This window comes from Priapulus caudatus, unplaced genomic scaffold (genome assembly GCF_000485595.1).
Source record: "Priapulus caudatus unplaced genomic scaffold, Priapulus_caudatus-5.0.1 Scaffold101, whole genome shotgun sequence".
Classification (NCBI taxonomy): domain Eukaryota; kingdom Metazoa; phylum Priapulida; class Priapulimorpha; order Priapulimorphida; family Priapulidae; genus Priapulus; species Priapulus caudatus.
Window position 1 is genome coordinate 118607 of NW_014577162.1, and position 27172 is coordinate 145778.

General features: G+C 46.2%; 1 protein-coding gene and 1 long non-coding RNA gene across 3 annotated transcripts in view; one reads left to right on the forward strand and one right to left on the reverse strand.

Moving 5' to 3' along the window:
- Positions 1 to 1968, forward strand: part of LOC106805138 — a 2585-nt gene extending 617 nt beyond the window's left edge. The window contains exons 2-3 of the long non-coding RNA XR_001393400.1: positions 6 to 173; positions 579 to 1968. This is a non-coding gene — a long non-coding RNA (uncharacterized LOC106805138). The remainder of the gene's footprint in view (positions 1 to 5; positions 174 to 578) is intronic.
- The window catches only part of LOC106805136 (epidermal growth factor receptor kinase substrate 8-like protein 1), a 62533-nt gene that overhangs the window by 1455 nt on the left and 33906 nt on the right, over positions 1 to 27172 (reverse strand). For both annotated transcript variants that reach the window (XM_014806620.1, XM_014806621.1), the window contains exons 4-20: positions 25368 to 25454; positions 24141 to 24268; positions 23241 to 23405; positions 22579 to 22726; positions 17330 to 17439; positions 15445 to 15571; positions 14417 to 14741; positions 13354 to 13501; positions 12383 to 12537; positions 11807 to 11959; positions 11307 to 11478; positions 10797 to 10907; positions 9501 to 9621; positions 5785 to 5853; positions 4969 to 5125; positions 3875 to 4010; positions 3111 to 3285 (exon numbers count right to left, since the gene is read on the reverse strand). In XM_014806620.1, the coding sequence (XP_014662106.1) occupies positions 3111 to 3285; positions 3875 to 4010; positions 4969 to 5125; positions 5785 to 5853; positions 9501 to 9621; positions 10797 to 10907; positions 11307 to 11478; positions 11807 to 11959; positions 12383 to 12537; positions 13354 to 13501; positions 14417 to 14741; positions 15445 to 15571; positions 17330 to 17439; positions 22579 to 22726; positions 23241 to 23405; positions 24141 to 24268; positions 25368 to 25454 (2487 nt within the window). The remainder of the gene's footprint in view (positions 1 to 3110; positions 3286 to 3874; positions 4011 to 4968; positions 5126 to 5784; positions 5854 to 9500; positions 9622 to 10796; positions 10908 to 11306; positions 11479 to 11806; positions 11960 to 12382; positions 12538 to 13353; positions 13502 to 14416; positions 14742 to 15444; positions 15572 to 17329; positions 17440 to 22578; positions 22727 to 23240; positions 23406 to 24140; positions 24269 to 25367; positions 25455 to 27172) is intronic.

Genomic DNA, 27172 nt, shown 5'->3' on the forward strand with positions numbered 1-27172 from the left:
AGCAGGTAAAACACGCGGACAGAGAGCAGGTAAAACACGCGGACAGAGAGCAGGTGAAACACGCGGACAGAGATCAGGTGAAACACGCGGACAGAGAGCCGGTAAAACACGCGGACAGAGATCAGGTAAAACACGCGGACAGAGATCAGGTAAAACACGCGGACAGATAGCAGGTGAAACACGCGGTCAGAGATCAGGTAAAACACGCGGACAGAGATCAGGTGTAACACGCGGACAGAGAGCAGGTAAAACACGCGGTCAGAGATCAGGTGAAACACGCGGGCAGAGAGCAGGTAAAACCCGCGGACAGATAGCAGGTGTAACACGCGGACAGATAGCAGGTAAAACACGCGGACAGAGAGCAGGTAAACACGCGGACAGAGAGCAGGTAAAACACGCGGACAGAGAGCAGGTGAAACACGCGGATAGAGATCAGGTGAAACACGCGGACAGAGAGCAGGTAAACACGCGGACAGAGAGCAGGTGTGTTACTCCGCGTGTTTCACCTGATCTCTGTCCGCGTGTTTACCTGCTCTCTGTCCGCGTGTTACACCTGCTATCTGTCCGCTAGAGATCAGGTGAAACACGCGGACAGATAGCAGGTAAAACACGCGGACAGATAGCAGGTAAAACACGCGGACAGAGATCAGGTGAAACACGCGGATAGAGATCAGGTGAAACACGCGGACAGATAGCAGGTAAAACACGCGGACAGAGATCAGGTAAAACACGCGGTTAGAGATCAGGTGAAACACGCGGACAGGGAGCAGGTGAAACACACGGAGAGTGATCAGGTGGAATAAGCGGATACGGGTCTATACATGCCTATACACACAATGAGGATCTACGAGAAAACCTGAAGCGACCTGCGTGCGCGTGTGTGTGTGCGAGTGCGTGCCTGCGAGCGTATGTGAACAGATTTTGGGACAAACAAACCACCGTCAATATCACATTCGTAAATCTGAGCAATGCAGAGTTTCGGTCAATATAGGAATCTATATATATATATAGGAAGTAGAAAATAGGCAGCCGTGATAATAGGCAGCCGTGAGTGCGCAACTACGCGTGAACACTTAAACGAATAACTGAACGATAGCATCTACAAGAAAATTTATAGCGAGACTATAACTAGGCCTAGGCTACTATATTATGGTTTCACCCGTCATGCACTTGTTACTATGACAGACGTGACCACAGAAATCTCTGAGCGGGTTAACGACAAACGGCGCAGCAACTAAGCATGCATGGCCTCTATAGCTTCAACAGCAGCGGTTTCCAACCCGAGGTGCCAACCCACAGTAACGTACAGCAGCTCTCGAAAGCTGAAGGCAGAGAATACGCACGCGCGGAAATTCGCCGTCTTACACACAGTGCCGCAAAGTGTTACCAGTGCGCACATACCTCGCACAGGCGGCAAATATGATCCTACAACAAAATAGCCCGAGTATGCGTCAACAACATTTTCAGTGTGTGGCCGTTATACGGGACCAGTTACGCACTAACCCGGAACAGGTTTGACCCCCCCATGGTCACGCAGTAAGCCATTTCCCCTTGTGTACCCCGAAGGACTTCAGGTGCATTTTCGTTCTCAGGACAATAATGCAATAACACTTTTGAGAATCGGAAGTTATACTGTCGTTACCGTATGTTTATTATTAAGTAATCAAAAGTTTTAACATTTTGATTAAAAGCAGGACAACTCGGTGGTTGGGCGGTGCTGTTGGTGGTTAATTAAGGGTCGCTACACAAAAGGGTTGGAACCACTTCTCTACGATCTATACGACACGTGATACCGAAATCTACGAATGAAAACTATCAGTGGTCGCTATAGAATAGTGTTCGGGGATGATTCGTGCCTCGCTAACGCTGGAAGGTGTTTCTACATTAGATGATGTACCTTCGCACGGTCTTCTTACTAGGCGACCAACACGCTGGATGCACCGTGAGGGTCATGGCGACCCTTGTTATAATCTGCATTACACATAACATAGCTAATTGTACACGACGCGGTAACTAGTCAGGTGGGTCTAAGCTCACACAGGCATTGCTTTAGGAATATCGCGTCAATAACGGATCACCAAGCAAGGGCCTCGAGCTGCGATGAGAATCACGATTACCAGTCATCGACAACAGTCAAAGATCATGGTAGAGCTGAATTCCTACCATGCATGAGATCGTTGAGATTGCGATAAAAGCACTCAATTTAGCACACGGCCGGCTGCAATCGCCTAGTGTGCCCGGGTCTGCGATTGAGCCGGCCGATTGTACTATTCATCAGCCAATCAGCGTGCTGAAAATCCACAGAGTCGCCCGACTCAGTCGCGTAGTCACGTAGTGTGTCCACAGAGTCGCCCGACTGAGCCGGCCGGCTCGATCGCATGAAAAATCGCGTAGTGTGTCCACAGCTTAAATCATGCATGTGATTGACACCAACGAAATGTACCTTTCAAGGGCTGTGACACCGCTGGCCGCCATGGAATTTTAAAGTGTTTTTCTCATTATCATTTCCTTAATACTATGGCAGCCCACACTACCGCGCTAGCTTCTCCCAATGCGGCCCTAGCCCAACCGCCAGATACTAAGACTATAGACGATCTATGCATCAAACCCACAGGGGCACAGCTGGGTCTGTCTAGTTCGTCTACACAGGCGGGTCGCTTCCTGCACTATTATCTGACCTGCTATAAATTATATATGCCTATAAATATGCTATAGGGGCAGGTTAAATATACCTGCTATAAATTATGCAAAAGTACTGAGAAGCCTCCCATCATCCTAAACCTGAAGGGTAAAATATTAAGCTCAACATCACGATGCAAACGCATCGTGAACGAGTAATAAAGTGCGAGTTAACAGCAGCGAGTCAAGCGGGGTCACGCGACATTTCCCGCGATTATAGTTGCACATTCCCGCAGACAGAGCCATTTCACAGCAATTTTTACAGCGATTCTAGAATCGCTGTCAAGTTGCATGAAAAAATCGCAGCACGTCTGCGCTATAGGCTTTAATCTCGTTTCCTCTGTGTTTCCATGCGTACGGCTACGCATCAATGGGACCGCGTGCTCACTTCACCAAGGTCACTCAAGGTCAGCAGCGAGCGCAATGCCTACCTGAATCCTGCGGGTCGTCGGGCGTGTCCTGCGGCCTCGCGCCGGGGATGTCGCGGCTGCCGTGTGGCTCCCCCTGCTGGTGCTGTCGCTCGTACTCGTAGGGGTCGTACTCTTCTAGTCCGTCTCGGCGCTGCTTGAGCAGCATCTCGAGTTCACGCGAACCCATCGTCTTGAACTGCGTTAACACAGCGAGAGCGTGTGAGGAACAGTGTGACGGGCAAAACAACATGCAGAGAACGTGTGAGGAACGTGTGAAGATGAGAACAATATTCCGAGAACGTGCGAGGAACGCGGGGGAAAGTGGAACAACATGCAGAGAACGTGTAAAGAACGTATGGAGAGTGAAATTACACGGAAAGAACGTTAAGAAACGTGTGGAGCATTGAACGAAATTCTGAGAATATGCGAGGAACGCGTGAAGGGTGGAACAACATGCAAAGAACGTCTAAGGAATGTGAAGAGGATGGAACAACATGCAGAGAAAGCGCGAGGGACAAGTTAACAGTGAGGCTACACACAGAGAACGTAACGGAGACATGCACACAGTGGAACAGAATGCCAAAACCATTTGGAACGTACTCGGAGGAATGTATTGAGACTGTAAATTTCAGCACAAGGTCGACTTTACAAGCATCCCCGAGACGTTTCACAACCTGACATGCTCCACTACAGAAATTCAGCGTTAAAATACCGCCACAGTAAGGTGCACCTGATGTTAACAACGGGTCACGAAAACACGCAGAGCGCGCAAGCAGTTCTCTTACACCGGAAATGTTCTTCTGTACTTCCAACTGGCTGGCTAGTCGCTTTCCCTCCTCACGGCCGCATATTTGCTCCAGCTCCGCTGGCTTCAGAACGAAGAGTTGGGCAGCGGAATGTCCCTCCAGGGCTCGGCATATCCTGACAGAAAGACCAATATGTGTCTAATGAAAACACTTCGCGAACTCTGACGACACACACGTTATGATGATATTATAGATTTATGACGTCACATCTACGATATTTCTCACAACGATGCCTAGAATCGATATCGTGACTCCTAATGATGCGATGTGCAGAAATTATGTCCGTCATCATTACATCGGCAGCTTGGGGTTGAGGTTAACAATCTCAGTCCGTAACGAAACCCACGATACAGAAACTGACACAAACCGACACAGACCTTATGCTTCACGCGGAGCAGGTAGGAAAATCACCCCTGCCGTAGACCCCAGCGCAAAACAGTTTCACTATACATGCTCTTCTAGGAAGCAGGCAGCAGTGCGTTGTCACAATTAGTTCGTCCGTCCAAAATGTCTTATCTTTTGAAATGACTTGCAAAAGTTGCGACATTTTTGACTCATGACATTCGTAAAAGTCTGTGATGTTTCTGACATCAGATACCAGAAGGATAACAGAACCGTCTTTACAACAAACGATGCGACCGCTGTTTATCACACACAATGCGAATAGTATAGGGCCACGCGCGCCAATCGCTCTAGGCAGGAGCACTATAGTAGGCAATCCATTATCCTAAACCCTTGGGACAGATACGTTTCGGAATTCGGAATTTTTCGGATTTCGGAATGGTAGTGCAGTACAGATATACATACCGTATATCAAGCAAATAGCCAGTACTAAAACCCAAGTTTTCAAGAGGTCTAGTGCTGTACCAAACACATTAATATTTCTGCAGTAAACCTTGTGCAGCCAAACGTGAACTTTGGTGTGCAGACAACCGCCAGAAAAATCTTTCGGATTTCGGAGTTTTTGGATTTTCAGAATTTCGGATAATAGATTGTGTACTGTACATAGAAATAGAGACCAGATCACCTACGACGCAACCCTTCTCCCGCGCCGTATTACCCGCTGCACTTACGAGGGCTTGAAGGCCTTTGCCTGCAGCCACTCCTGCACCTCGTGCGAACTGCAGCGAGCGTCGATGTAGACGTTGGGCGCCGCGCGCGCCATCTTGTAACCGCCGTGATTCAGTCGCTCGTTCAGTTCGTCATTGAGCAGGTCGATATCCGAACGAGCTGCAAAACAAAATTCGCGAACGTGCACACGTCTGTTCTGTGAAGCACTGGGTCGGTGTCGATGAGTTCGCAAGCACACGTTTGCGGTTTCACTCGCCTCTTTGAAGTTGCGATCGCGATTATTCGGAGAGGTCCCGCGTCTCTGACGACGCGTGAGCGTATTCAAGTTCGCCCGTAACCTTCGAGGTCATGCCTATCTTTGAGGTCGCGCGCGCGTATTCAAGGTCAAGTGTAACTTTGAGGTCGTGCTTATCTTTGAAGTCGCGCGCACGTATTCAAGGTCAAGTGTAACTTTGAGGTCGTGCGCACGTATTCAAGGTCAAGTGTAACTTTGAAGTTATGCGTATCGTTGATGTCGCGCGCACGTATTCAAGGTTGCGTGTAACTTTGCGGTCATGCTTATCTCTGAGGTCGCACTCGCATATATTCCATGTCGCACGCAAATTTGAGATTAAGAGTAAATGTAACCCAAACCGAATCTTTCGCCACACATTGCAAACATCATCATACAGTAGTTCTACGAGTGTAGTACTACTGTCTACTTCTGTAGTTCATCTACAGCGGACTACCGCTTCCAACGAGAATTATAGAGACTATACCGGTGACATCTTGCCTATATCGTGGGCAAGACTTTTAAGTTAAATTAAATATGTTCTCACCTGGCTTTATCGTGTTAGGCATTGCTCTGGTGGTGGATGGGTCTGATGAATTGTAGTCGCGATAGCTTTCTGTGTGAGGAAACTGAGCAACTTCAGTCATCATGTAAGGCTTAACGATACATGCCACGCTCAGAGGCAGACCGAAGCGTTAACCCACATATTATTAGACCGATTCCCCCAACTCGCTCATATTTATACCTATTATTTTTAAATTTCCTGTTTAATAGGTAATCATTTCATATTTCCAATGGTAACATGTTGCCAGGAATTGTGGCCAACCGTTTATAAATATTTATCAGTTTAGCATCTTATTATTACAATAAAGCGCCTACGATCATCTACCAACGCAAGTGCATGCAACACAAATCAACTGACAAGTGTAGTAACAGTTTACGCATAGCAGCAGCATGCAGACCTACGTCTACATATTTCTACGTGCTCACGGATAAGAATTGAACATTTGTGTGAAGTAGAAACGTAGAATAACAGATGCACCGTGTGACATTTCCAACCTTGCAATTATATCACTGTAACAATGAGCGACAAACGGAAAGCATCTCCGTAGGTGCTAAACTTGTGACGTAGTTAAAAACAACATCCGCGTCGTTCATCGTGTGTACGAACATAATTATGTGTCCGTTCGACGAATTATTTATTCCTTCGTTGAAGTTCTATGTTGGTTATGACTGACAAGTGCAGCGAGGGAAACGTGTACAGGAAAAGAACGCGGAACGTGTGCAACCCACCTAGTGCGGTGGTTTAGTTTAACAAATCCCGCATCGCTCGCTAGTGAAATAGATTTCATGGTTAAATTATTGGAAGAGTTGCATATAACCATTTAATACAATCCCGCGCTCTCGGTTTTAATCCGATTCCAATGTATATAAATGTGTCAAAAATGAAACCGTCACTGCGAATCACACCAGATATTAATAGATACCAGGAGTAGCTAAAACAAAGTTGAGACAAAGTAATCTCTGATCTATTCCAGGTAGATAGGAAATATTTTTATGTGGCAGTGGGAAAGCGTTTGAGAGAGAATGGACCATGCAGGTAGTAGGTAGGCCAGTGCTAGTTTAATCCATGAAATGTTTCGGAACGCAAGCACGTTCGAGCGTGCGCGCGTGCTAGCGTGCGTGCATCAGTACGTGAATTCGTGCGTGCGAATATACCAGAACTCTTTTCAGAGCACGTTCCAATGTATTAGCAAAGATTTATAAAATTTATTTTTTATGGTATGAGTTCATATCTACGTTGCATGGCACCACAGACACGACATTATTACGCAGACTGGTGGACACTCATGAAAGAACACCTGTAAAAACAAACAGCTTGATTGACAGCTATTTTATTATATAGTTTCTACACATGTACATGTATGAGATAAATTTTGCGAAAATCTCATTTGTTATGAATAATAAAATGTTTAAAGAGATAAAACTTAATAAATACATCTGTTTTATATGCTAAGCAGGGTTTTGATTTCAGAGAACTTGAATAATATTAGTTGATTAATCAAAAAGAGCAGAAAATTAGAAATATCACAGAAACCAATGTTTGAGGTTTGAAGGAAGGTCAAAATGGTGATGTTAATTTCGTTAGAAAGATTGTTAGCTGTTATTACCGTCGTTCTATAGATTAGTAAGTGGTATAACCATGTAAAGTAGAATAATGAAACTCGTACGTGTGTTAGAATGTATTGTATTTTGAATGCGTTCCGATGGTTCGATGATGCTGATTCGTTGCAAGAACGTCAGATAAAACTCGAATTGCCTACTGAAATGCTTTCCTTTTGAATCACACTATTTTCATATATACCGATCGCCTACGTTTGGTGATCGCATCGAGCAACACCGCCAAACGCGCGCCAACGCTAAACTCCAGAACGGCGTATTAAACCGTAAAATCAAAGTGTTTCTTTTTTCTTTTTTTCGAAATTTCCAATGCGATTTTTTAACGATGACGCAAGCGAGCCATCACATCATATGAATTTCACAGCTTTCCCTAGCAGATGACAGGGGTGTTGCGTTGAAACTTGGGCCAAAACACGCAGCGTATGGTGTGTGTGACGCACACCACGTCCGACTTCACACGAATGCAACGAGCGTTAGTTGCGATAGTTAGAAGGAAGGCACCCATCACCAACGAGAACAGACAAAGCAAGGCGCAGAAACAGATGCGTCCTGCGATGGGAGGAAGCGACCAGCAAAAGATCGGGAGTGATGAATAAAACAAATTTGTTTATTTTTCTATTCACTCCTGATAAGATGTTAATCACTCTGATAAATATATCGGTCTCGTTAGCTAGCAGTACTCCAGCGGAAGGGTGTTAGAGTGATGCCGTGCCTACATGCAAACGGGCTCGATTTTTTATCAGGGTGATGTGAGTAAGACGTCTCCTGAAATTCGCCCCTTACAATACGATAATGTGCCTACGTTTGGGAACGATTAAAAACGCGCGAGTAGTGTAAAACGAATATTACGGATAAATGCGTGAACATTTTAAAGACGACGACGACGACGACGACGACGATGACAACAACGACGACGACGGCGACAAGTGAGCAACCATCTAGCACAAGTAATAGCAGGCTAAGCAAAGGTTTGCAACATACAACTATTATACACGTAAACACTAACAATGACATTGCACCAGCAGCATCCTTTGTGCAGATGCGTCAATGCGCAACACTGAGCATACCATCAATTAGTAGAATATCAGTGCTGATTTATTTATATTTCAGTCTACGAACACACACTCGCACGCGCACACACACACACACACACACACACTCGCACGCGCACACGCACGCACACACACACACACACACACACACACACACACACACACACACACACACACACACACACACACACACACACACACACACACACACACACGCACGCACGCACGCACGCACGCACGGACACACACACACACACATACACATATATATATATATATAGATATGTATCTGTGTGTGCATGCGGTGTACTTTAGACACCCGAGTGTACCGTAGCACACACATGGTTTTCTATTAGCTGAATTAATTATACGAATACAAATTGATTTCGGTTAATCGAAAAATTAGGTGTACACCGCATTCATCTCAGATGGTCGCACTATTAAGAATTGACCGATTTGCGATTCGGCTGCAAGTTACGATTTCCGTAACTATCAACAATCAGAATATACACACGGCAACACACAATACATTAACGTATATCTATTCCTCGGCCCTATGGCTTTGTAGCTTGGGCAAGCTTCGGGGAGGGGGTGGCAGCGGGAAGGCAGACAGGGTCCACAGGCACAGGCGTGAAGGCGTGAAAGGCTCCACAGGGCAGTAGCCTGAATAAATTCCCAGAGCAAAGGGCGAGCAAATTTCGCCCACTCAAGCGAGTAATGAGGGGGGTAAATCATTATAGAATAAAAAATTATTAGAACGGTTCCAAAAGATAAGCTACATTATAGGACTGGATTACGTTAAATGTGGCCCGTTTGTTCTATTATTCATCATATATATTTAAGGATAATTTATAAGCATTAGGCTCATTCCTTTGTACTGCTCCATAACTTAGAGAACTGGGACAGCTGCCCCTTGCCTCAATGGCTACGGCCCTGCTCTAGAGCGGAGTCATACACAGTGACATGGTGCTCGCTTACAGACACGGTCACATGCACACATGCATCACGGCTACCTAATACAATAAGTCACCTGATTGAAGCGGTTGTGGAGGCTTCCCAGCCACTGGGGGCGGTGTTGGAGGCAAGGGGGCTGCTGGGGCGGTGGGTAGAGAAGGGGAGGGCACTTTGTGGTAGTCTCTGTCAGGTTCAGGCTGTAGAAAACAAAGCACAAGTTATCGCTCCATCTATCAACCTCGCCGACGGCAGAGGTCGCCACCGTTTATGGCGAGCCACTGCAACAGATTAGAATCATCTTCATACATCCTCATTCTCAACTACAATAGATTTCTTTAGCATTTAACATCAGCTGTTAAATGTCGTTAATACTACAGCCGACTTCCTTAAACGTATCTCCTAATGCAGAATAATAGCAGAAATGCACAAGATAGAATTGTCTTGCTTCATCATTTCTAATAATACGCAGCTGAACAAGTATTTTTAACACAACTTAACACATAATTCAATACACCACTCCTTTCGTGTCACATGCTTTCAATCAACTATCAAGATGAATCGAACTATAAGGAGTCATTCAATAATCTACAAACAGATACAACATGGTTAATTGTACATATATATGGGCAAGTTACAAGAAAAAATATAAACTATTTTATAATATCATTATTAACGCTGATCGTTATATATAATTATATATAAACGTAGACATATTATACGCACGTGTCACTGTGTATGTATATAATTTCCCTTGTACCACTATATATACCATTTTCTTATCCTGCGGACACTAAACCACGTCTAGCCACCATGGCTCCGAGCTCTAACAAAACACTAGTTTCTACTGCGATCCTCACACACAACTCACGTCACTTGCCCTGGTGTCGCTAAAACACTAAATGTCCACTTACAGCCACCACGCAAATATTCAACACTGTCCACTTAGCTTGAACGAGTCATCACAGCAATATACCAAAACCGTGACGTTGTTACGTACAAATCTATAGGTACACACGGCACATTATTTTACTTCTACTCGTAGCAACACCAAGTACGAGTTTAGAAGGCTGAAGTATGTAGATGGATTAGCTATAGCCACGTCTAAGACAGACTTCTCTAGCATTATTTACTCATGGCTAAAACAATTCAAATGTCTAGTATATGTGACAGACAACTAGCATCTAAAGCAAGGTAAAAGTCAGCATGGCAGATCCATTTCCGACGAGCCACCACTAACTGCATGCTATACTTGATGGAAGTACGACTCGGGTCTCACTTCAACTTGCTAGCAGCAAAACCCGGTACGTTACTCATTGAAGATCGTCACATCCTTTCGAAGAAGCCAAGCTGGCTAGAAATGCTCATTGCTTACGTAGTTGTAGCCATCGCTAGCCACATATGGCTTCAAGATGGTGTAGGGTATATGCCCGATCTTGCCATACGCATTTCGTCCTTTCCACCAGTTTCTGTTGTCATCGATAATCTAAAGGCAAACAGCGGTAATTTCGTCATGTTTGGCAGTTCGAAAACTGTCTCGCGGCACGCTTCCAAAGGTTTCAGTTTTCACATTCTAAATCCGTTTCGAAATTAATTTGAAAGCTTTTGGTGCAAACCTATTCAGCCATTACTATGGCACTAATAGCAAGTAAATTTTCAACAAAAAAGAAAGTATATATGCTAACTTGCAAACAAAATATCAGAAGCGTAGCTAACCCATTTTGCCTGGAGAGGTGAGGTGGGGTCAGCTATGTGTATGGTGTGTTATGGGAATGTGCAGCCATTGACCATGTATTATCTCTACTTTTTTTCTGGAGGCCCAACTGCCTCCCTTGCCCCCCCCCCCCTAGCTACGGCCACTATACTAGTACATATATATACTTACCTCTAGGTACTCTCCTTTTGACACTGTCAACTCTTTCTCATTCTTGCCAACTCTGTCATATGTAACTTCGAATATCTTCAAATTATTCTGCCTAAGTTGCTTGAGGAATCGTGCCTGCGTGGCATCAAAGTCCATGTCTGCGGTCTCATTCATAACTGGCTGCTTGGCACTCCTAGACGAAAAGGCAAGAGGTATATACATGTCGCATTACGTGTGCATTCATAACGGTGCACGACGCAATAGACGCAATAGGCAGGGAAAGCCACAGACACCATAACCAGCTAGGAAGAGGGACACAGAAACCACGTTCACGGGAGACCTACCTATACCCCACGAACAGAGCAAGAGACACCATGGACAAGTGTGCCACAAACACCATAGCTAAGGGAGGCCTACAAACAACATCGTATGCAGTAGAACGACTACATCCAATATAGGGCTGGTGTTACAGCCACTGTGACTGGGGCGTGTTACCGTCGGAGGGGCCGCGGTGTGCTTACATGTGTGCAGGTAGGACCTGCACGGGCGGTGGGTCGTACTGCGACGACTGCTGGCTCTGCTGACGTTCGTAGTGACGGTCGTCGTATCTCGCCGACTCCCGCGCGCGCTCCACTGGCCTGTAGTCGCTGATGCTGCCCCCTTTCTGCTCGTACCTATAACAACAAACATGTAATTGACTAGGCGCCATCTAGCGCTTGCCGGCCAGCATCCGCCATCTTGAGAGACTACATAAGTTTCAACAAAGACAAAAACAACCACAAAACTAAAAACCAACTGGTGGTCAATAACCTGGAGTCGACAGTTTTTACCCGAAGTCCTGAAAGCCAAAAGTTACCGACACACTAGACGAATATCGTCAAAGTCAGCGATTGGCAATAGATTTTTAAGTTATCGTATAAGTTAAATTGCGTTAACTGTCCGCTTGACCGATGAGCGACTGTCGGGGACAAGGGGACAAGGGGCTTAATCCAGGGGCATCACACTCTCTAGTGCCAGCTGGGAGGCTCTTCTGCAAATGCGTCCAGCTATCAGTCACGTCCGCCCGCGTCGTCGTTGTCGTGAGGTTCGCCTCGTACCTGTCGTCGTAGCGAGAGTCGGAGCTGTGACGCTGTCTCTCATAGCGGTCCTGCTCGTAGCGCGGGTCGGGCGTGTAGACGGCGTACTGAGGCTGGTTGGAGTAGCGGCTGGCCGTGTCGTCATACTGCCGCGAATATTGATGCCTGTCCTCGACCTGACACGTTGCACAATGAGAAAAAAAGGTAAGAAAACATCGATAGACACCCTGGCTATTAAACAGGCTGTCAACTACGAGTGACGAGAGAAGGGTAAAGATAATATCAGGAGTGAATAATAATAGATCTATTATTATGCACTCCTGGTTATATTATGTTCTTAACGATGATGCCAGATAATGAAACTGGTGATAATGACGATGCTGATATCTCTGAGTCTCACTACAAAATTAACAGTATTCACTGGAACATGTAAACGTAGATAATTCCTAATATAAAGTCCTATATTGGAATAACCCCTAACGACACACTACGCTCTGAGGAACACTATCCCGAATCTTCTATAAGCTGGTATCTACTAACGCAATGGCACGGAGGTCTTTCCACACATATTTTACTAGCAAAACGGCAGTTGTGGTCCCCCTAACGCTTCAAGCTGCCAGAACCACCAGCTTTCACAATCGCTCTACGTACTGACGTAACGTAACCATGCAACGTACAACGTGCATCATACATATAACCATCAACATCCAGCATCACAACAGCATCATAATCCTCCTCCATCGATGGAGGATGCTGTTGTGGTGCTGCATGGTTATGATGGAGGATGCTGTTGTGGTGCTGCATGGTTATGATGGAGGATGCTGTTGTGGTGCTGCATGGTTAACCATGCAGCACCTCAACAGCAACCTCCATCATAACCATGCAGCAACGTGCGCGCGCGAAGCAATAACAGTCAGAATCACGACGACGACGACGATGACGACGAGTGGCGGATGACGATGACGATGATGATGACAATGACGATGACTAACCTCGATGTCGGTGACGAGCTGCGGTGGAGGACCGGTGTTGGCGGCAGAGTAGTGTGACCGCTCTCTGTCGTCGTACTCCACGGGCGCGGGCGACCAGCCGTCGGCGAACACGGGGTGGTACGGATGCACGTAGCCCTTGTATAGGTGCCTGAAGCAAGCGACAGGGCGACGTGGTTGCGAACCAAGCGACAAACCTATTGGGGGCATCACTGAGACTGAGATGAGGAGCACGTCGAGACTTGCTCGGAGAAACAAGGGCGATGGTATCCGCCTTCAGATTACTTCGTACTGTTTACGGATGATGCAAGATGTTCTCCCGGTGATTCGTGCATCACATCCTGCTTCCACCATCGCCACCACTAATCTTCACTCGCTCATCCATGCATCTCAACCAGTCAAACTTAGCAGCATGACCCTCACACCCGCACCCACACCTGCATAAGTTTTAGACCCACCCACACCTGCATGCCCTTACCTGGGAACCGTACATGACTTGGAACGACTCCAAATGCCTGGTCCTCCGCTACCACTTCAACAATCACCCGATTCTACTATCTTCACCCCTTACTCCTTAACCCCACAATTTCAATCTTGCCCCCAGACATTACCATCTCAAAATTTACCACTTAACACCCCCATCTCAACATCTATCACTTCACACCACCACGTCAACCTTACTCCCAAGACATTACCATCTCAAAATTTACCACTTCACACCACCATCTCAATACCTACCACTTAAAACCATATCTCAACCATCGACACCTGAACACCACTGTCTCAACGTTTACGATGCTATGCCATTCTCTCATTATTTACTACGCAACACCATTGTCTCAACATTTACCACTTACCCACACACTCTCAACCTTAAACACATGAACACCACTGTCTCAACGTTTACCGTGCAATACCATTCTCTCAACATTTATCACGTAACACCACCATCTCACCATTAACTACTCAAAGCCATTATCGCAAACCCTCACCCCTTGACACCTCCATCTCATCGACCCCCCCCCCTCCCCCGCACTTCTCCCGCCCTCGCTACTCCCCTCCTCACCTGGGCACGGTCCACGACTCGCCCAGCGACTCCCACAGCTCGGCTTCCTTCGACGTAAGGCAGTTGAGCAGCATGTCGATGGCGCGCGCACTCAGCAGCGGTGCGACGACGCGAGCCGGCAGGTTGGCGCCGTAGCGCGAGTCGCGGCACGCGTCGACGATGAGCGCGAGCGGCGTGAAGAGGAAGTGGATGAGCTCGGGAGCGTTCGGGTCGTGAATCTGGTTCTTCAACTTGGCCAGCAAGTTGAAGGCGAGCTTGAACTTCTGGAAGACGTCGGCGAACTGCTCCTCGGGCGGCGGCTGCGCCCGCATCGCCAGCATGCCGTCTGTGTGTGAGAGAGAGAGAGGGAGGAGAGAGAGGGGGAGAGGGGAAAAGGGAGAGAAAGGGAGAGAACGAAAGGAGCAGGAAGAGGGAGAGAGAGAGAGAGAAAGAAATGAAGAGGGAGTGGGCAAAGAGGGAAAGAAAGAAAGGAACAGGAAGAGAAGGAGAGACGGAGAAAGAGGGAGGGAGAGAAAGGAGCAGGAAGAGAGAGAGAGAAAGAGAGAGATTACGGTACAAGAAGAGGGAGAGAGAGGAAGAGAGGAGGCAAAAAAGAAAGAGAAGGAGAGGAAGAAAAAGAGGGAGAGAGTGATAGAGTGAGTGCGCGAGGTGGAGAGAGAGTGAGAGAGAGGATGATATTATAACATTTTATTCTGATTTTATTACGAAAAAATGGAACAATTTGTTTGCTAGCATGCAAGTAAAACATTCTTTAAGATGAGAACGTTCCCCTCAACATGATAAACATCACCCCAGCGCAAGATAAATGATTAATTCATAGAAATTATGTCCCCTACCTTTCTTATCATTACATGTAATTATAAATACATACTATACTTATAGATCAACATGTATATTGTTAAATATATAAAGGAAATAGTATTTCTAATAGATCTGTTCGTGTTTCCTCCTGATTCACCGTTCTGCAGCTTCCTACAAGTTCCACTCGTGTTTAAGGCACCACCGGCTTGCAATTTGCACCGACCTACCTCCCTGACTCTTCTTCTTGTTCTTCCTGCTCTTGCGCCTGCGCTCCAGCTCCCTGTATGCCGCGCTGGCCTGCTGCAGCTTCGCGATGAAACGCTCCACGTCATCAAAGCAGTGATTCAGCACGACCTGCCGAGCGAAGGAGCATGATGAAACCACGCAGCCGCCATGCATCACGCGAGACGCGGGAAACCACGCGGCAGCCATCACGCGAGACGCGGGAAACCACGCGGCGGCCATCACGTGAGACGCGGGACAACACACGACGGCCATGACGCGAGACGCGTGACACCACGTGGCGGCCATCACGCAAGACGCGTGACAGCACGCGGCGGCCATCACGCGAGACGCAGGAAACCATGCGGCAACCATCACGTGAGACGCGGGACACCACACGGCGGCCATCACGCGAGACGCGTGACACCACGCGGCGGCCATCACGTGAGACGCGTGACACCACGCGGCGGCCATCACTTAAGACGCGGGAAACCACGCGGCAACCAGTCAAGCATTGGCGCCGATGGTGGACATTATGTAGTTTCAAATAATCACGCGGCAAAATAATTAAACACTGCAAATGAAAGCAGATGAAGTGGAAACACGTGTTATTAACGTCGAAATTAAAATTCGTTGCCGTTCGTTTGTCCGGTTCAACTTGCGTTTATATACCGCCGTTGTATGCCAGGTGCTTGCAGGCATATTTAATAACAAGAGCAATTATTAGCTCTTGATAATAATAATAATAATAATAATAATAATAACGAACATGGCTTCTAAAATTTAATGGACACGTAACGTATTTAAATTCGCTCAATTAACTGATTAACCAGTAAAAAGTTGTTTTTAAGGTGACACTACATTTGATAGATCGGTTGGAATATGGCTACAACAAGAAATTTTATGTAAGAATGGCTTGACCCAAGCCAAGTTTCGCACCCCGGATTAGTTTAGCACATTTGCCGGGGTCCCAAACTGCCCTTGATCCGATGTCTTTGTACCAGCAGCACCAGTAATTATGTGATTAATTACCTCGCCTCATGGTATGTACACTTGCATTTAAATGGTACGTGCTGCAAACGTGCGCACAAGTTTCGTTAATAGAAGAGAACGCGGGGGCATTTGCGGCAGGTATCATAGAACTCGCACGAGGCTCGAGGTGAATGGGGAGAGGGGGTAGAGAGGACACAAGCAGCTAGCAAACAAGAAATTGCCGATAGATAAATGATGACAAGCAGTCGGCAATTTTCAAGGGATATCGAGTGTTATGCGTTCTAATCACTAAACTGCTACCTTTAACCGATCTCTGTCGCAATTTTACATGCCACTAATTTCCAGCTAAATGTTCGTCACATACATAATCATAACTCATTCACTACCCAGGATATAATTATAAAGAGTAAAAACGCCAATATATCATGGTCATTAACTATGATGTACAGAAGATAGATGGTGGTGGAAAGGCCAATGACTCAAAGTTCAAACAAATTTCTGTTGTGACCAAAACATATTATCAGGAGTGTATAATATAGAGATATATGAGATCTATATTATACACTCCTGCTATTATGTACATCTATGATTTGCCCTAAAGACTATAATTTACAATAATCGTGCATCTTCATTAGAAATTACAAACGTTTAAAAACATGGTAATTTTGTTTACAGTTGATGGCGAAAAAGCCAACTGCAAGTATGGAGGAGATAAACGCTTTAATGAGTTCTGACAAGGATATTATACGCCCACTGCATTTTCCCTGGAAGCGGGGGTAAATTCCATAACGTTATGCAAGCAATACAGCAATAGTAATTAACGTGGTTGTTTATAGTCATTTACCGTTTTTCCCGAATGTACTGTGCTGCCGTAACAGTATGACTGCAAACACTCACCACGTCACGCTCTGTCGTGTCACTGGACAGTGAATCGGCATCAAAGTCTCGCACGACAGAGCCATACTGTCGGCTATCAGTCATCCGTTGTTGCATCCGCGACGATCCGCCTGAAACACACAACCACGTATCAGAAGAGCTAGAAATGCATTAGGGAGCACGTGCGCAAACAGAAACAAGAGCAAATGCAATGCGTAAAACAGGTTTCACCGGGCAAACCCCTTCATGATGTATATATTAATATATCTGCGCATTCCAAAAAGTCATTTTTAACCAATTCCAGTTTATAATCCACGGGTTTTTTGCCAAAAACGTGCTTGACCTGGAAGTAAATTCTATCAAACCAATTCCTTCACCAAGTTCTAGTATAAGGGCTCTAGAAACACCATTTAAAAGTTGAAGACTCTACCTATTGGGGGGAATACTTGAAAATTTATTTTCTACCAGCTCCCCGATTTTTCAGAAATCGATATCTCAGCTTAGGCGGCACCTACAGAGCTGAACAACCACTTCAAAATGATCAGAATAGTCGAATTATGTCAGACGGAGCATGGTTTAGAAGACCCAAAACCTTTACTTTTCGAGAAAAAATTTCATTCCTACGCGAGTACAGTCCGACCTCCTTTATCCGGCTACGTCGGGACCGGCACCCATCCGGATATGATTATTTGTAACAAACTGTCGTGTTTTATGGTTTATATGAAATGGAAATAAAATGAAATAAAACCATGAAATTTTACCACTTCGGTTTATGTTTGTTTCCTTTGTGTTGAGATCTAGGGCTGTAACGATCGATACACTCGCGTATTCAGTGCAGCGGTATACCGGTATTGCGATATTATCGCGGTGTAATATTTTAGAATTACCATACCGTAACCAGTTCAATACCGTGGTTTTCTTGTTGACATGTGATATACACGTGTACAGTGATGTCACGAAAATCTGACACAGCCATGCCGCGTATTTCCAGCCATGTGCGCGGCAGCGGCGCCTTTGATTGAAGTACGGGGCTCGATCGATCGCGAGTGCGTATAGCGCGTTTCACTAACGTCCGCTAGTAAAAGTTGTTTGTTAACGGACGAAATTGTCTGGAGGCATAGCGGACACGAGCGGACAACACACACGCACGCGCGCACGCACGCACGCACGCACGCAAACACACGTACAGTTGGTACATCGCGCGAGTTTTGAGCGAGATTTTTAGGTGGAAATAAATGAAAAAACAGAGAACATACACTGCGAGATCGCGGCCGGTTAATAGAGATTTCCGGATAACGGATGGCCGGATAAAGGAGGTCGGACTGTAGCTTATAAAACCGGAATTTCAACATATATGATCAAAACAAAACAATTCAGTAATCATTGTTGCTACTGTGACGGCGGCATAGTTTTCAGATAGTGTCGGTAACACAGAAGACTGAAGCTCCCATGCAGGAACAGCGATTATCGGTTTCGATCCACCGCTCTGGAAGCTTGCCATGATAGTCAAGCATGAGATGCTGCTGAAGCTGATATTTCTACTTGGAAACTTCCATACCCAGAGCAGTTTTCTGGGAAGCATGGGCTATGTCATGAAAAACAGTGGGTTAGCCCAGGCATTCTCAACTGTGTATGGGGAGGAGCCAGTAAAGAAGATACTGAATGGGAAGTCATACGAGAGAGCTATCAGGGCTCACGGGCTGACAACATCAGTGTTGAAAAAGATGCTGATAGAACAGGTGGATGAAAAAGACACATATGCTGTTAAAGCTGCCTCTGAGTATCTACCATCCCGCATGGAGAACAATAAATCAGCATTTGACCCAAAAACATTGAAGGATGCACCAGTTGTTGCTAACCTCATGGAAGTACTCCAGTAGGTGAAAGCTGCAGTCTCTACTTCGGGTACAAACCAGCTGTATCTCAGTCACGTACATAACCATGTATGATATTCTGCTGAGAAACTTGCATGCTGAGCGTCTGGGAGACTGGGAGGAATACCTAACGTCTCTAAAGCTGATGCTCCCCTACCTGGCTGCAACAGGGCATAGAGCATACACCAAGTGTGTGTACTGGTTCATCGAGGAGATGGAGAACCTCGATGATTGGACTCTGTCAACATTCAAGAAGGGTCACTTTGTGGTTAGAAGGAGTGACAGGCCCTATGCTGGTGTTTCCGTGGATCTAGCGATCGAACAATCATTGATGACAACACTGAAAGGTAATAGCGGGTTAACTCGAGGGAGAGGTTTTAACGAGCTCAACTATCTAATCTGGGTTCTCTCCCGACCTGTAGTAACTACAATCGACACCAAGGTAAGAGAGATGACGGGGGTTGACTTACGAACTACGGAACAAAGCTCCGGTGAAGCAAGTCAAGGTGAAGCAAGAAGGAAGTACTCGGTTGAAGCACGATTTAAACCACATGACTCTCATCGAGAATTACTTCTCAGACAGACGTTTGTTTGATCCGAATGTCAAGCACACACATATGATGAATCTCGCAACTGGTTTTGTAGCTCCAAAGGAAGTGAATGTTCACAAAGCTTACGATGATGGGTTGCTCATTCTTGAGTCAATGGTAGGACAAAATCCTCTAACTCTAACCGTCAAGAAAACATCTTTGGCTGTTCAAATACCTTCAAAAAGTGTGGTCAAAGTTGCTGACTCCACTAAGAGTATAAACGTCGATCCCCAGCTGTTTTTTCAGCGTGCTCTCAACTTCGCATCATCTGAAGAAGTCAATGCAACACTAGAGGAGTGCTTGGAGTACGAGTTATGCTCGTTATCGATGCCCCTTTTTGATGTTAATGGCTACATGAGATCGACAGCAAAGGCATACTTAGTAACGTATCTTGCAGAAGAGTATTCACTTGACGTTGAAGTCGGAGTTACTCTACTGAAGGGCGATGTTGCTAGGATCGTATTGGCTGGTGGCTGCCTTCTACACGTACAAAAGAAAGAACGTCGGCCAAGATATGTGGAGTATCATCTTCATACGGAACATGTTTGGTGATCTTCCGGATCCCACATGTGTTTGACGGGTATCTCAAGCTCAACAAAGCGATCATTGCCACCAGAGAAGACAGCAGTAGAAGCACTACCTTCGCAGTTCTGCCTCGACAAAGAAGCTTCTCTGCAAACAGCAGGGTATTCCTGTCCAATGCGGAAACAAGCAGAACTTCGTGAATGCTCTTGCGAAATCATTGAAGTAGCTGCTGCAACACGAAGGGTTCATAGTCCTGATGATCCGAACTTTTGGAGTAGTGTACTGAAGGCTAATTACAGAAGTGGAGCATGCCTAATACTGTTCTGGCAGGTGACGAACGGAGTCTGCGTGTTACTTTGAGTCGATTTAGTTCAAAGCCAGGTGAATGGATAAAAAAACCAACAACATCTACGATGTTCCGCCGTCTTCAATAGCTGTGTCGGATATAAGAAAAGGTAGACAAATGGCCTGATGCCTTGATCGAGCAGATATTGTTCATTCATGCCGCTTCAGGCTGTGACACAGTCTCATCACTTGCCGGCATCGGAAAGACGAAACTTGCAAAGGCAATTGTCAAAGACAACAGTGTATTGGAATGTAGCGTATTCTACGAGGAGCACCCTTTTTGATTTTGATGTCCTGGAGCATATGAGGAGTTACATTTTGTCCTACCTATATAACTCCAAAGGTGTCCACGATTCACTCGAGGATCTCAGACTTTGGTGAGTACTTAATTTACAGTACTGACTCGAGTAAACACTTTGCTTTAAGATTGGTTTATGACTGCAATATATTATGTTCAATTGAACAGTCTATTAGTATTATGAATGAAATTGCTAAAACCTTTATAATAATTAAATCTAATTATCTTAATCATGATTAATTTCAGGATTTACAGGAGAAAGTTGAATGGGGGGAAGAAGGCTATTCAGTAAAAGGACCTTCCTCCTACGTCTGCTACTGCTTATCAGCATATTCTGAGGATTTACCTTCAGGTGAGGTCAAGGTCCAGTTCTCTTTTTTGCTTTAGAAAATAGATGGTCGATTTAACTTCAATCGTTAAATAACTTTTAATCCTAAAAGCAACACAATTTTTCATCAGGTCCAGCAATGGTTCGGGAACAGCCTTGAGCCAGAAGAATACGGCTGGGAGAGATGTGGCAGGATGCTGGTACCTGTGCAAGGACATTTAGACGTCTGCCCGGAAGCTATCAAGAAGATACCTTATTGTGCCTGCAAGTCTGTGGAAACAACCAATGTAGCTGCAGAAAACATGGGTTATTCTGTACTGACATATGTGACTGTGATCACGCATGCTGCGAGAACAGTACTGGTGTAGACGAAGAAGAAGACCAAGATTGCGATGAGGATAATGATGAAAACTTTGAATCTCAAGATGAGGGGGATGATTGTTCTCCGAGTTTGATGATGAACATATAATCTGTAATCGCTCTGATATAAGACTCCCTTTGCACTATTTCTCTATCTTTTCTAGTGTTTAAAGTGTTTTATTCTAAAGAAGTGACAAGTAAATCTAAGTAGAATCAATCTACTAATCTAGCTCATGACATTAACTGTATTGTATACAATATCATCAATCGTTGGTTCAGAATGATTATTGAAGTTTCTTCTGTTCATATATGTTAAAATTCCGGTTTTAAGCTACTCGCATAGGGATGAAAAACGCATTTTCTCGAAAAGTAAAGGTTTTGGGTCTTCTAAACCATGCTCCGTCTGACATAATTCGACTATTCCGATCATTTTGAAGTGGTTATTGAGCTCTGTAGGTGCTTCCTAAGCTGAGATATCGATTTCTGAAAAATCGGCTGAAAAGAAGAGTCGGCAGAAAATAAATCAAACTTTTAAGTATTCCCCCCACTAGGTAGAACTTGGTGAAGGAATTGGTTTGATAGAATTTACTTCCAGGTCCAATGCAAATAACCGGTGGATTATTAGATATAAAACAAACTATTTTAGTTACATCAATAGAACTGAACATGGTAATTGGTATAATTGACGCGTATTTTATGTATGTTTGTCTTTTGCATCGGGCTCCAAGTGGCTGCTGCACTTTGCCCCAAGGCTGGCACCGACTGTGAAATCTGAGAGTGTTAAATGCTCCAATTTGTCATTTAGTGCAGTTCAGATATCATCTATATGATTGCCTGTCTGCCACACGTATGTCCGTCCTCAACCTCTTAATTATCGATATTAGTAATGGTTTATAATAATAATAATATTAATACTGGTTATGATTTCTCTCGTGTATATAGGAACTCACCACTATTGTATGCGGACGACATGCCATTGATAGGTGGGTCGGGTGGTGGTTGGCTCGGAGCAGGGGGAATGGGTGCCGGATGATAGCCATGTCCCTTCAACCTTTTGCCCGCTTTCAATCGTTTGATCTCTTCTTGTATCTCTTGAGCCTAGAGAACGAATACACGAAATCAGTTGGGAGCGAGCATAATCGGAGAGAGTAAATGGTTGGTGGCCCAGCACCAAGCTTCAGCAACCTTTTCCCCACACATGGCAATTTTTCAGCTTTACAGAGTTGGACGAAGCTTATGACGATCACTCGTAAGTCGAAACTAGTTGCTTATTTGCTAAGTTGCTAGCTCAGTGGCATTGAGTAACAAGATGGTAGAATGGTACACATGGGGCAGTGCAATGGCGTTGTATCACGTACAGACAGTCGAGGGATTCCCTTCACACACAACCATCGAGCCCCAGTGACATATCGCATTTTAAAGCCAGGCCAAACACGGTAAAGTTTGGTATTAGCATTCAGGGGGCTCTTATAGTGCCGCCGCCAACTCCGCGCAGCCGCCCTCCCATGCACCATACCAAAATTGTGTGTTTTAACACATTTTAAAGCCAGGCCAAACACGGTAAAGTTTGGTATTATTATTCAGGGGGCTCTTAAAGTGCCGCCGCACTCACGGATATCGCGAGGCACTGGAAGATGTGCATCTCGCTCGGCGTGGCGTTCTTCTTGTCTCCCTGCACAGTGAAGACGAGCATGTTGTTGTAGTCCTCCTTCGGCTCGTGCGTGACGAACGCCGTCGGCTCCTGCAGCATGCTCAGCGGGATCTCCTCGACCGGGTCCTGAAGAGGAAGCCGCGGGTCGATGAGAAGCGCCGGGACGACGAGGCAAGACGAAGAGGGAAAGGGAGAGGATGCTGAGGAGGAGGAGGAAAGGGAAGAAGAGGAGTAAGACGCGAGGGGTGAGGATGAGGAGGAGGAAAGGGAAGAAGAGGAGTAAGACGCGAGGGGTGAGGATGAGGAGGAGGAAAGGGAAGAAGAGGAGTAAGACGCGGGGGGTGAGGATGAGGAGGAGGAAAGGAAAGGGAAGAAGAGTAGTAAGACGAGGGGGATGAGAAGGATGAAGAGGGGAAGGAGCACGAGGAGGAGGAGGAAGAAGAGGAGGTGGTGGAGGATGAGGAGTAGGTAGAGCTGCAGGATGAGTAGGGGGGGTGAAAAGGATGAAAAGCAAAAGCGCCAGGCAGAGAAGGATAATAAGGTGGAGGATAGGTGGAGTATGAGACGGGAGAAACGTGAGGGGAGCAGCAGTTCTACCACAAGTAATGAGCAGCAGCAGCAGCAGCAGCAGCAGCAGCAACAGCAGCCACAGCAGCAGCAGCAGCAGCAACAACAACAACAACAACAACAACAACAACAACAACAACAACAATAACAGTATGAGCAGCAGCAGGAGAAGGTAGGAAAGGATATGGAAAAGGAAAAAAAGGTATCCCGATGAGCAGGATACCATGTATCCAGGATATCGGGGAAGAGAATCGATCACCACGAGGCACAGAAGAAAGGGTGTGAAATACTTACCCCGTTTACTGGGTTGCAGATCAGGATGAACTTGCGCTCCAAGCGCATCAGCATCCTCTGTGGCCAGATGCCGCTCGATGACTCCATCATGCGCAGCTTCCTGATGCCGTCTGCAGGCCACAGCAGCCCTGCAGCACAAGCGCAGATACGTACAGTCTCGCAGCGACGTGTGTGCTGCATCGCGATGATGAAAGCGACTTCGCATATTACACACACATCACGCTTACGTTGATTCCCCTTCATCCAATCTCGTGCAAAAGATATTATCTTTGTTGTGTGCGTGCGTGCGTGCGTGCGTGCGTGCGTATACACGTACACACGCGCGCACGCACGCACGCACGCACGCACGCACGCGCGCACGCACGCACACACACACACACACACACACACACACTCACACTTAACTGTTCAAACATGGCGATTATAATTACCGTGGCTGTGTCCGAGCAGGCGTTAGTAGAGCTCAAGGGGTCGTTGTCGTAACAGGTACTACAGATATGTACCCGAGGTACATATATGTATACACAAAGCAGGCCCGTAGCCGAGGGGGGGTTCGGGGGGTTCGAACGAACCCCCCCCCGAGCCCGTCCCCCCTCCACCCCACCAAGGAAAAAATTAATAATTGAAAATTTTGCCCGTTAAGATTCAACCTCAGGTTCGCAGCTCCATTTAGTTAATAAATTGCAAAAGTGTCCCTTCGTGTGCGGACGGTAAATCATGCACACCCCACACCCTCCCCCACGCTCGGATGCTGCATGGCTCCTCCACTGGTCGCGTTCGCGCCCCGAGCAGGGCGGATTTGGGTCCAGGATCCGGTACTCGCCCCTTGCTCGTGCAGAAAACGCATCTGAGGTCTAGATTGTTAAAAAAATTCCTGGATAGCCCCCCCAGATCGCCCCTTTCGTTGTTCGCGAACTGGTCACGGTTAGACCCCCCCGCCCTGGTACAATCCTGTACCCCCCCTGCCGGACGCAACAGTTCCCACATTGAAAAACAACACCCCCAATAGAAACCTGGCTACGGGCCTGCACAAAGTAAACGCGAGACCATAAAACTAACCCAACCGCTAACTGCCTAGAACAACTCTTCATATAAAAAATATAAAACATAATCACTCAACACCTAAAACTACCTCGGGTACATATCTGTAGTACCTGTTACGACAACGACCCTTCGTGCGTTAGTAGAGTCTTAACTTAGTTACAAACATCGTGTAATTATATTTACCGTGGCTGTGCCCGACAGAGAACGTGGCGAGATGGTCGAGCGTGTAGACGAGCCCATCGTCGTTCTTGCTGACGATGCTGTGCTGGTCTGAAACAACGATGCAATCTAACGTCACTGAACGTCGCACGACTACGTCGATGCTTCACAACTGGTCGCGTGGATACTCCTAGTGTACTCTACCCGTGGAGCCCTTTCCCTCCCGCTACAGAAAGCTTCAACCCTCCCATCGATCCCTCCTGCAACTCCTGCTTTTCGCTCCTCCCCCGCAGGCGCAAATGTTTCCAAACAACAGACTAGGAAGCTTCCTGTAGCGGGAGCGAAGGGGTTACACGGGTAGCGCTAGTGTACTAATTGCGTAATAATATTATGTTTAAAGACAAAAGCCAGCGTTAGCCCGACCAGGCTGTATGGTTGTCTGTTATGGTTGTCTGTTATGGTTGTCTGTGTGGTTGTCTGTATGGTTGCTGTATGGTTGGTGGTTACGCTGTAGGCTTGTGTGAAGAGCAGGTAAACTGTTTATGTTACATACACATCGTAGTTTGTGCTTTTGGCTGTGTTGTGTGTATCTCCACGCAGCGATAAGCGAGATTGTCACTTACGGCTGGACTAGGTTGGTGCGTACATTCAGACAAACGTATTTGATACTCGAGTATGTCTCCAACCTTCCCTCGATCCCTCCTGCAACTCCTGCCTTTTTGGCTCCTCTCCGCACGCGCAAATATTTCCCAACTTGCTTTGAATAAATCTGACTACTCATTCATAATACAAGTAAGTCTCGATACAAAAAGAATACTGGCAACAAGGTACTTAGTCGTAATACGTAGGAGCAGCGCTGCAAGCAGTCCCAGGCAGTAGCGAGGCAAGTTAGTGTACAGTAAGCAGCAGTAAGGTATTAGCGAGGCATAGCCATAGTGGGTACAGTATAGCATAAGCAGCAGAATTAGTAGTAGTGCAGCAGATTAGCACAGAATAGTAGTACTAATAGCACAGTGAGCAGTCGATAGCAGCCAGTAGCAGCAGTACATAGATACAATCAGGTAGTATCCGTAGTTACAGTAGTATAGTCAGCAGCGTAGCAGATAGCAAGTAGGCAGTATGAGTAGCAGCAAGCCATGCAGCAGCAGTATAGGGAGGCAACAGCAGCAGTAGGAGTAGCAGTAGTAGGCATAGCATATATACAGTTACTTAGTAAGTAGCAGAAGCAGCCGCGCGCGGTAGCAGCACTTCACAACATTTATTACGCGCGCAGATCTCCCCAACTCCGTGAATATAAACATCTCAAGAACATCGTAATAGGATTAGAAACGCTACCTACTATCTAGAGACTAGCTCCAATTACCAGTCTTTCGGGGGGCCGGCAACCATCACGGTGCTAACGCCCAATCAGCGTCAAAAACCATACGCATTGCATGAAATAATACATGAACCGTTTCGAGCTGTCTCTTCCGATATCGGAAAAACCATTACAGTGGCCAGTTATCAGTAACTTCCGCAGTAATCGTACATGTAGACATTGCAGAGTCTTGAGGCAATGGCCGTACGTAGGTACTTCTAATATATCATTCTTTACTACATGGTCGGAACCGGACTGTTAACAGGGATCACCCACGTAGGGTTAGAACGATGGTAGCTACTTACATAACTATAACAGCGCTTGTTATTGCTGCTTGCTGTTTGCCGTTGCTGTGCTGTTGTTGCGATTGCTGCCGCTGCTGCTAGTGCGTGTAGCTGCTGCTATTGCTGCTGTGTGTTGTTGTGCTGCTGCCTGCTGGCTACTGGTTGCGGCTAGTGCTGCGCTGCTGCAT